The 11767-nt window shown below is 40.7% G+C and overlaps 1 protein-coding gene across 2 annotated transcripts in view; it reads right to left on the bottom strand.

Annotated features, from left to right (window-relative positions):
• Positions 1 to 245: 245 nt before the first annotated feature.
• Positions 246 to 11767, bottom strand: part of CACUL1 (CDK2 associated cullin domain 1) — a 70253-nt gene continuing 58731 nt past the window's right edge. The window contains exons 8-9 of one of the 2 annotated variants that reach the window (XM_005902787.3): positions 5650 to 5693; positions 5034 to 5217 (exon numbers count right to left, since the gene is read on the bottom strand). In XM_005902787.3, the coding sequence (XP_005902849.1) occupies positions 5177 to 5217; positions 5650 to 5693 (85 nt within the window). In that variant the 3' untranslated portion in view covers positions 5034 to 5176. Of the gene's footprint in view, positions 5218 to 5649; positions 5694 to 11767 lie in introns of both variants that reach the window. The other variant, XM_070363769.1, reaches the window with a different exon arrangement.

Below are 11767 nucleotides of genomic sequence, written 5' to 3'. Positions count from 1 at the left end.
CAATTTGCATTCCTGAGATAAATCCAATTTGGTCATCACTGATCACCATCATCACACACACACACACACTCACATTGGTTGTAGAGGTCAGGATGGCCACTCATGCTGCAGGCTAATGAATGTGGTAGAATACGGAGTGTCATTATCATTTAAAGGAAGCATCATGAATGTACTATAAGCAAAACCATATATTCTGTATTAAAACAAACTTCCAGTAAACCAGGTATTAACATAACAAGGCCAAGGACATCTGTACAAGATTTATTTCATTAACCACAATGTTTTAGAGTGATGGTATACACCCTAATACAGAAGGAGTGATTCAAAATCCAACAAGAGTTAAAGGTCAGAGCCAAAGTCAGTGGCTCTGAATCCCCAGTCAATAAGAGCTTCATCCACCATTTTGTTCTTCTTGGATTCATAAAAGAGCTAATGTACAGAACACCCTGTTCTAAGCCCCACCACGCTTTCTGACAGAAAAGGACCACCAGGAACTAGACTCACCGCTTCACCCTTGTTCTGGCTATGCTGGTGGGTGGCAGAAGCGTTTTGTCTGCATTTGGCCTCCCATTTACTCGCAAGCATTCCTGTCTCCAGTCATAGCTCCCCACAACATCACATCTGAACAACAACTCCTGAATTGCATGGCTGTAATATTGACAAACAGGGCCAATGAGGGCAATGAAACTGCCAACTGTTGAACAAGACATACCCTTTGAAGAGAACAGCCATAGTCTTATTGCATTTAGTACATAGTCACAACATTGAAATGACATCTGAGAATACAAAATATTTATTTTTTTCAAACCACAGAATTCACCTCGGAGCCACACTATCAATTTCCCAGAATTATAAGCCAATAACACACTGCATTTCTGAACAATGCAATCCAACTAGAAATGAAGATAATTTCCAATCAGCAGGGGTACAATATACCCTACGGTCCTGTAAGAATGTACCTCTGATTAGCATTTTCTTTAATGCTCCCACAGCCACTCCACCAACATAAGCAGAAACAGTATAGGTACGTGGCCACTTGGCTCTGGAAAGAGGTTCGAAATGAGGTCTTGGCCAGTGGACATGGGAAAGTGTCAATGATTTATTTAATCAACAGTGGGAATAGAAGAGGAATCATTTCCCTTGAAAAGAACAAAGGTCCTTTCATAGATCCTGGTGGCCAAAAACTGGGACAAATTTCAACTTGGTAAGGAAAATAACAGGAAAGCCATTTCTCTATGAATAACTATGACCTCTGTTTTAACTTCTGATAAACATAAATTTCACCTTGTGCAATCTTATTGAAAAGAGTAATCACAACTAAAAAGGTCCTTATAAATCTCTTCTGGGTGTATGTCAAGTGATTCATACTCTGATCTTAAATTTTAAAGTCCCGTTAAGTGGTCTAAAGTGAATTAAAGTCAAAGTAATACTCTGAAGCTCAATGAGATACCATTAAAAAAAAAAAACCCCAAACATCCAAACAATGACTGGATAACTAATGCAAGGGTTCTATTTTGTTTTTTAATTGTGAAGTTTTTTAATAACCCAGATTAGTGTATATTCATAGAACAATGTTATCTAATTCTAGCTGCTTATTGGAAAATTGAATTTTAGCTCAAGGGTAATGCCTCGTGTAATAATCATGGAAATAATAAACTGCAATAAAAAACACAGAGAAGAAAACAGAGCCAGTCTCAGTGAGAAGACGAGATCTGAAGGGTGACCCTGGGAGAGTAAACAGCTTCTTTAAATACTACGACACAAGCGCTCCTGCTCACTTAGCTCCGGAAACCAACTGTGTTTGCGAGATCACCATTACCTTTGTTTGTACGTGTGCACAGACCACCACTCTGAAGTTCTTTTGTGCTGAAAAACTTTCAAACCCCTCGTCTGGCCGGTACAGAATATTATAGCGAGGTGATGCGTGTGCAAACTCTTCCTGAGGAATTCTTTGTGTGTGCAAATTTGCAACCTGACAGAAAGCATGGTGTGCAGCAAGAGGCGTGACAGTGTCACGGGCTGTGGCACTGGGATACATGTGCGTGCAGCGTTACTGCCACAGCCCACTCTTCTGCAAGCTCACTTACTCACACGGTGACTTTCATCCCGCACCCCGAAGGCGGGGAGGGGAACCGCCTCCAACTCATAAAAGGGACAGGGAAAAAAGTCACTTCTCCACAAAATTTAATAACGCACAACTCATGTGCCCAGGTATTAGTCTCGTCTCTTTTCACTAACTCTTATCTAAGACGTAGTATGTGAAGAGTCACAACACCAGGTTTTGCTCTCTGCCCCACAGAAAGCACAGCAGTCAGGTTAGGGTGCAGCTGTGACTAGAGAAGGATATGAGACAACACATACTGAAGCCTAATGCCAGCTTTAAAATAAGTACCATCTCTCCAAACAACGATCATCTATTGATGTTAAGTGTCACCATTCCAAAGTGAGTGAAATGGCTTTCTCTGGAGGGTCCAGTTTCAGGCTGCATGTATGTATACACTAGCCCATTTGGCAAACCAACTACTTGTGCTGACTCATGAGACGATCAACCTGCTTTACAATTTTCTGCCTTTGATGATTTGGGCCCCATAAAAAGCCAGTGTTTAACTATGGTGTGTAAACTACATACTGTACTGGCAAGAACACAAGTGAACACGTGAAGGAAATACTTTTAGGCAGACAGTGTTAGTCAACACAAAATGGAGGCATTTCTTACTTCTTCACTGCAGACTAAGAATTTTGTTAAGAATCCCAATTAAATAAGCAAGGTCACTATTGAGTTAAAGAAATAAATCCTTCATACTGCAGTATACCTCACAAGGCTAAGATGAGTAAGAACCAGGCTGAATGTACTGGGAGGTGTTCCTCCAGTGCCTTCCAATCAAAGCTTTGCACCACTAAGCCCTCACCCACAGCGAGCTGCAGCCACTGTGCAAAAATTTACAGAGAGACTAAATTCTGCAAACTTTACTCTGCCCACTGTGTTAACACACACATAATAATAACAAGGAGACAATACAAAATATTCCCCCATTAACTGAACAATGCAAAAAGCATCCAAAGATTTTAATGCCAATTCATATCCTAATGTGATGCTTTTATAGGGAAGGTTCCATTGTTGGCCAAAGAATACTTCCTTCCCAGAAAAAGCATTTGGGTACATTACTAGGATAATGAAGAGTTCATCCACATTTAATGAAACATTCCAACTTCATTCCTTTTCAGAAATATTATTATTAAAACTACTTGAGAGAATTTGGTTGCAGGTGTTATAAGCCTGCAGCAAGCATTCCACTGAGTAAAATAAAATTTGAACTTCATGATAAAAGAGAATTCTTCCTTGACATTAGAATGTTATGATGTGGCAAATCAAATCGTACAGGGCACAATGAGGGCCTGTTAATAGTCTTAACAGTAATTCAGTGTTTATCAATACAATCCAAGATGCTCACGGCATTAAAGGAGCACACGTGAAAGTCCTCCTCAAAATCTACCAACTCTGGTTGATAAGTACTTAAAAAAATAAATCTGACAACCTTTAACTTTTGCTTCTCTGAATACTAATTTTACAAATAAGAGGATTTCTATGCAATGACTTGACTTGCTCCTAACACTACACTTCGAACTCACCCCGAGCCTGCTCTCTGCAAAAGCACCAAGTGAACTGGCAGAGGCAATTCTATGAACAACCTGGAAATCACAAGTGTGATAGTCAGTATCCCTGGTATGTCTTCTTTTTTTGCCTCTAGTCCTCTAAAGAGACAAATTAGTCTGACATAGCCAACAAAGCCAAAAAGAGTCAAGCATATGCTTGATTTAGATTTAAGCAAAACTGAGAAGAAAATCATTTTTCCCTTGTTGCATCTATTTTCCTTTGCCTTTCAAAATCAATAGGGTAAGCTTCAGAGTCTTTTATAGGACTAAAGAGCACTAAGGAACTAAAGAGCACTGTGAGTGTATGGAAACAGAAAATCTAGCTTGGCCAGAGCCAGAAGGGAGCCTTAAAACAGCAGTGCTACTTCTTCTCTATGACACTTGAATATAATCTTTTAAAAGATATAGACTGCAGACTTTTTTAAGTACTTATCTCACCCATTTAAAATGAGACTGATCAGGAAAACCACACTATTGATTATGTTTGGATTTAATAACCGTATCTGCTTCCTAGAGCATCATAGAAACCAGCTTTGACCGCTGGGCAATTCTCAACAGTATTAAAAAGGTAGCTTTAGTGCTAAAGTACTGCCCAACCCTAAACTAGCATAATGCCAACACTACAGCAGCTGGGGAGAGCCTGTTAAATGACAGAGGAATGGAAATGTTCTAAAGAGTTGGTCCCCAACATTTAACAAGAAAACACCACTGCGAGGCAGGGGGAAATCTGACCCGTGTGCAGCATGTCCCTCTTTCCCCACTGATTTCAGCCTCCTGCTATGAGGTCATACCCGACATCTTGGCGGTCAGACTGTAATGCTATCAGCTTTTTCAGGAAGCATTTGTGAGTTTGACAACATGGTCACAGAGCTGCAAAGTGCACAAAGCTCAAGGCACAGAGTAGAAAAGAGTTATGAACTGATGGGGGTGGGGGGAGGGGAGAAGTTATATTGAAAGCAGAGTTAGCATTTTCCTGTAACGAGACTTTCTAATGCTAAACAAAGACCAACTCTTTTTTGTTTTTAAAGGGGGTCGTTTTGGTTACGGGTGAAAAATACTGATTTTGTAATGATCTGCTTGATTTTAAAGCAAAAGACATCTTGATGTGTGAATCCAATCTGCCAAAGTGCTAAGTCCACAAATGAACAAAACAAGTGCTTTAAAAAAATCCTTCTGCTCTTATATTTTTTGGAGGAAGCTGCTGATTTTGGCTGCGGATCTCACTTAGCAATGGTCACTCTTCATGATGTGTGTTCCTCACGGAATCTGTGGATAAACTCGTTAAAAGATTGTCCCATTTCAAAACCATCCCCAAGTCTAGCAGCAACTGTTTTGTTTTTGTTAGTTTTGTTTTGTTTTGTTTTTAAATTACAAACCAAAGCAAGAAGTCCAGCATCCTCTTCCAAGAACAGCTTGGTGACACGGCTCCTGAGTGTCTGCGGGACCCCCGCTGTGCTCTGAACACAGTCTCTGCAGCTCCAGTGTCCTCTTTTCAGGAAGTAAAGTACATTCAATACATTCACTATCTGTACCCTCTGGAACTTGCACAGGCTGATGAGCTGTCTGCAAAAAAAAAAAAAAAAATTGGAAGGGGAAGAAGTATCAACAGCAGCCAACATCTATCTGATAATGGTAGAAATCTGCTTATGTGACACATATTTCTCATCCTTCTCCCAAAAGTAGATCAGGAAAAAAAAACACCTCAAAACCCCGTGGCTGTGAATGATGAGAAAGGGGACCATATCACCTGGCACTGAGTCTGGACACTTATCTCATTCTAGTGGAGACGAAAGAACTGGCAGCCTCTTGACAACTGCCTGAGCACTACCACCAGCAACTGGGCTTCAGAGCTGCCACGGCTTACAGAACAGTCTGACCCTGCCCATATACAGTGCCCTTGGAGACCACCATCAGGAACTCTGTGGACATCATTATGGCCAGTGGCTGCTTTATATCACAAAACCATCAAAAATGGTAAGGAGCATCATTACTTACTATAAGTCAACTCATCCCCAGCTCTCTTCCGGGACTGGTCACCTCTGGGGATAAGAAAAGGAGGAGTCAACAGAACTGACTGACATCGTCACACACCAAAGTAGAGGAGAAATGAATTGACATCACTGATGATGGAAGTGGAGTAAGTCTTTCAATTTTAACAACCTATTTTAAAACTGACTTTAAAATTGACGTTAAACTTGTAAACAGCAGCTGAGTCACTTATAACCTGAATATTCTTAGCTAAAAGGTGCTACCTTTTAAATATAGAAAGCCATTAAATGAAGGAAGGATTATCTATAAAGATGGGTCCCAGAAACTGGTTCAGACTAAACTGTCTTTGAAGACAAATCTAGGCTCTATTAACAACATCCCTGGTGAACTGCATATAACAGGGCAAATTTCAACTATGAAATAGAATATACCAAAATCTTCCCCTAAGAGCCCTATTATGGGATTGAAAACTGCTTAAAGCTTTTGAAGAAAATCTCAGAAATCTTAATGAATACCCTTCTTGCAGACAGAACATGAACCTTTACATACAGTAACCAGTTCACCTTAAATACTTACAGTAACACCTAAATACCTACAGAAGTTCGAGTTCCACTTAAGAGATAGGAAAATAAGAATTCTATGCTATTTGTAAATCCTCCGTTAGTCTCCGAGATTTCTTAGACAACAGTCCAGACAAACGACTAAAATGCCTAAATAATGAGTAATAATAACCAGTCCACTAGCTTTTTCCTCAGTCTCAGCAGCATTTACTCGGTTGACCTCCTCCTTCCTGAAACACTCCAAGTTCTGCCCAATGCTCTGTCCTTGGCCACTTTCTCTTCTTCTCCACGTATGTTCTCCTTAGTCTAGGAGAGTGGTCATACCAGTCCTGTGACTTAAAATATGATCCTTATGCCAATGGCTCCCAGATTTCTATCTCCAGCTCTGATTCCCTCCTGACCTTTCGGTCTTGTAAGGTCCAGATTTCTCATTGCCACTGTCACCTGGATGACTTCCACGTTCTGCAAATTTACCACGGCCAGAATGCATTCCACCCCCACGGCTTCCTCAGTAAATTGCACCACCATCCGCCCAACTACTCAGGCCCCAAATCCTAGCTCATCCTTGATTCCTCTCTTTGCCCTACTCTGGAGCATTCTGTCTCAACACATAACCCCAAATCAACCACTGCTCGATCCCACAGCTACAATGCCAATCCCAATCCACTATTACCTCTCCCCTACTCCACTGCAAGATCTTAGAATTAGTCCAGGCAAGAGCCACAGCTACCTTATGTTAAAAGCATGTATAAGATGACTTCATGTCTCTGATTAAAAGCCCTTCGGTGGCTTTCTATGACAGTTAAAAAAAAAACCAACTCTAATTCAAATTTATTTTCCCAGCCCTGTGAATTACAGCTCTTATGTGCCTCTCCACACCCATTTTCTCCCTCTGTTCACTATACTTCAGTCACTCTGGCTTTCTTTCTGTCCCTTGGGCATGTTAGCACTTCTGCACTTTTTTCTGTACCTGCAACACTCTCCTCCCAAGTTAGCCGCATGGCTATCTCCTTACTGTTTAGCTGGGATTCTCCTCGGGGGCATTACATCACTAAGTGAGGGGACAGCCCCTCGTGCATGCCCTAGTCAGCTACTCTCCATCCTATGCTCCATCTCATTTTCTGTGTAGCACTCATTATTATTCGAAATAATTTGTTTACACGTTTGCTATTTATCTCCCAACAGCAGAGTATAAGCTCAATAAAAATAGGAACTCTGCCTGTCTTGTTCACCCAGTATCTAGAAGCAGTATCTAAGCGCAGAGTAGAAAAACGAAATATTTGCTGAATTAACAAATTAGTGCATAACTGATAAATAGCCTCCACAGATGGATTAAAATGCTAGCCCAAGTATTTATTTCATGCTTTTGTGTAATGTTCCAGATTACCAATGTTTCCCACTTTCTCTGGTTACGATCAAGACCAGGACAGAAACCTCTTGCTAAGCTGGATGAGGGGTCTCAAGGACCAGAAGAAAGAGAACACACCAAATGGTCTCTGAAGGATTTTTCTCTCGGCTGAGCATTTAAGAGAAAAACTTAGCATGAACCAGGTTTAGACAGCCTAACAAATTCTAAACAGATCCACCCTACTGCTGCTTTTGAACACCTCTATTGTTAATACACTATTTGGCCAAAGCCGGCTGAGAATCTTACAGTAGTATCATCACAGTTTTGTTGCTGTCCAGTCACTAAGTCGTGTCCGACTCTTTGCGACCCCATGGACTGCAGCACAGCAGGCCTCCCTGTCCTTCAATCTTTACCAAAGTGTGTTCAAATTTATTGTCCACTGAAATGGTGATGCTATATTACCATCTCATCCTCTGTTGCCCCCTTTCTCCTTTTGCCTTCAATCTTTCCCAGTATCAGGGTATTTTCCAAAGAGTCAGCCCTTTGTATCAGGTGGCCAAAGTATTGGAGTTTCAGCATCAGTCCTTCCAATGAATATTCAGGACTGATTTCCTTTAAGATGCACTGGTTGGGTCTCCTTGCTCTCCAAGGGACTCTCAAGAGTCTTCTCCAGCACCACAATTTCAAAAGCATCCATTCTTTGGTGCTCAACCCTCTTTATGGTTCAACTCTCACATCCACATATGATTACTGCAAAAACCATAGGTTTAACTATACAGATCTTTGTTGGCAAAGTGATGTCTCTGCTTTTTATTATGCTGTTCTGGTTTGTCACAGCTTTCCTTCCAAGGAGTAAGCATCTTTTAATTTCACGGCTGCAGTCACCATGATTTAGGAGCCCAAGACAAAAAAAATCTGTCACTGTTTTCACTTTTTCCCGTTCTATTTGCCATGAAGTGATAGGACTGTATGCCACGATCTTAGTTTTTTGAAGGCTGAGTTTTTTAAGCCAGCTTTTTCACTCTCCCCTTTCACCTTCATCAAGAAGCTTTTTAGTTATTCTTCAATTTTTGCCATTAGAGTGGTATCATTGGCATATTTGAGGTTATTGACATTTCTTCCAGCAATTGTGATTACAGCTTGTGATTCATCCAGCCTGGCATTTCACATGATGTACTCTGCATAAGCAGAGTGATAATATATAACCTAGATGTACTCCTTTGCCAATTTTGAAACAGTCCGTTGTTCCATGTCTGGTTCTAACTGTTGCTTCTTGACCTGCATACAGGTTTCTCAGACGATAAGTAAGGTGGTCTGGTATTCCCATCTTTTTAAGAATTTTCCAGTTTGTTGTGATCCACACAATCAAAGGCTTTAGTGTAATCAGTGAAGCAGAAGTAGATGTTTTCCTGGAATTCCCTTGCTTTCTCTGTTCTGTGCTTGGTCTCTCAGTCATGTCCGACTCTCAGGCTCCTCTGTCCATGGGGATTCTCCAGGCAATACTGGAGTGGGTCGCCATGCCCTCCTCCAGGGGATCTTCCCAACCCAGGCATCAGACCCAAGTCTCCTGCATTGCAGGTGGATTCTTTACCAGCTGAGCTACCAGGCAAGCCCTCGCTTTCTCTATGATCAACACATGTTGGCAATTTGATCTCTGGTTCCTCTGCCTCTTCTAAACCCAGCTTGTACATCTGGAAGTTCTCAGTTCATGTATGGCTGAAACCTAGTTTGAAGGATTTTGAGCATTACTTTGCTAGCATGTGAAATGAACGCAATTGTACAGTAGTGTGAACATTCTTTGGCACTGCCCTTCTTTGGGACTGAAATGAAATCGGATCATGAGCTCCTGATAACAAAATTCAGGCTTAAATTGAAGAAAATAGGGGAAATCACTAGGCCATTCAGGTATGACCTAAATCTAATCCCTTATGATAATACAGTGGAGGTGACAAAATAGATTCAAGGGATTAGAGCTGGTAGACAGAGTGCCTGAAGAACTATGAAGAGAGGTACATAACATCATCACAGCAGCATTCACCAAATACTCTGAAACAAGTAAATTAATGCTGATCAAAAAGGAAGACACAGCATGGATCTTGAATTTGGAACTTAGACTTCTATAAACAAACTTCACTCCCACCCCTGCAAAATTTTTTAAAAAATGAAACATGTTAAAATAACAGGAGAAAAATACGGATATGAAAACAACAGGAGGCACAAAGAATGTCAGTGTGATGTATGTGAGGCTGTTAAACCACTATCTGATAACACTATTAAGTCAGCTGCCCACAACACCAGACCCAGGCTACTACTGAAAAAGCCCTGATCCTGGAGTGACCGTCTCAGCTAAAAGAACAATACCCCTAACAAGGTTCTACTTTGTTCTAGAAATCCAGGTAACAATCACTCAGCAAGAATGGTTTACTTGCCTTTAAAAGCTACTTGGCACATGCTTTGAAGAGGCCCATAGATGGGTTTGAATGAGGATGCTCCATCTGAGGGCCTGCGTGTTAGAAATTCCCTAGTGAGCTTATCTTCCATAACGTAATCTTTGACAACAGCAGACAACAACCTGCCCTTCCCCCAATAAGCAATTCAACTATGCAGGTAACATGCTAAAAACAAAAACAACAACAAAAAAACCCTGCTTTTAGCTGGTATGTTACTTCTAGCTTTGAAATAAGTCCACACTGTATTTCTTTACACCTAAAGATGCTTCACATAAACTCCAACTCAAATAAGAATCTGTCCATTAACTACAAAGACAATATATTTGACAATATTCACTTACTATTTTAAAACACTTCAAAGACTGTGCCATCCACATTAAAAGCAATGCACTGTCATACCCTACATCATGTAAATGGAATACAGCCTTAAATGAAAAAATAGCTTGCAAAGCTAAACAGGAATCATGTGACTGGCTAGACACAAACCATAAAACAATTGCTCATATGAAGGCAGCCAGTAACAGAATTTTTGTTAGACAGCTTATATGATATTTTTTGCATCAGTGGACACCATTTCTTCAAAGCAATTCTAGCCAAATAATGATCAAAGGCAGCACCAAGTTTGGCAAGAGCAGAGTACGGAAGGTCCAGACACAAGTGCTGGAAGCACAGGTGACTGCCGTCAGCTGCTAAGTACATGGTGTGTGCACACCCTTTCTGACTGGTCTGAGCCAGCCCAGCAGTTCAGAATGTTTGCTGAAAGGAGGTCCTACTCTGTGCATATCACCCAACAGAGTAAGTCACGAGGCAGCCTTTAATCTTCAGAATAAATGTATAATAATTTGTTAACAGAAATAGCTCAACTCAGTTTGTAAAATAAAACATTTTTATCATCTTTTGGAATACGAGAGTTTAAATTTCATATGAATGAAAGCACCTGACCATCCTGACCTTATCAGAACAGTGCCAGGGGAAATGGCAACCCACTCCAGTGTTCTTGCCTGGAGAATCCCAGGGATGGGGGAGCCTGGTGGGCTGCCGTCTATGGGATTGCACAGAGTCGGACACGACTGAGGCGACTTAGCAGCAGCAGCAGCAGGCTAGTCCTTCATGTTCAAAGGCAATGTTACCTGAGATTATTTATCGAGTCAGTGCCTCAACTCATCACAAGCAGATTTTGCCTAAGAGCGAGGACACACCAAACAGTCCTGCGCCCTGCTCTCTCATTCCAGGTCCCAAATGTTATCTAAGAGCGGCTGGCTACACACCAAACAGTCCTGCGCCCTGTTCTACTCCAGCTCAAAAATCAGGATTAGGAAAATGTCTCTGGATATGTTCCACACTCTTCTGTAAGGTGAATTCAGGTGTTCAGAGAAATCTACAAGAGCTATCTTCCTACACTGCTTCACAGAAATAAAAGCCTTTCAAGGGCTGTTTGTTAAAAGCATCGATAAGCTCATCTCTAAAATTAAAAGCAAACATTCAAATATATATATATATATATATATGGGAAAAAAGCATAAAATAATTCAAAATTATGGTGAGCCTAGGAAAAAACGTAAGAGCTATACTCAGTTCATTCTGCATTAATTTTTAAAACATTTCAAGAAAAAACTTTTAACTATAATTCAGAATGCATAAGCCATAAAGAAAAAACTTGATAAAGTTAGTTACATAAAATAAAAAAAACTTGCACATGACTTCAAATAAAACAAACAAAAAAAACCCATCATAAGCAAAGTCAAAAGAAATAGAAAACAACTGTC

The sequence above is a fragment of the Bos mutus genome, chromosome 26 (assembly GCF_027580195.1).
Source record: "Bos mutus isolate GX-2022 chromosome 26, NWIPB_WYAK_1.1, whole genome shotgun sequence".
Taxonomy (NCBI): domain Eukaryota; kingdom Metazoa; phylum Chordata; class Mammalia; order Artiodactyla; family Bovidae; genus Bos; species Bos mutus.
Note: the sequence above shows the minus strand (reverse complement) of the source record. Positions and strands in the feature narration are given on the sequence as shown.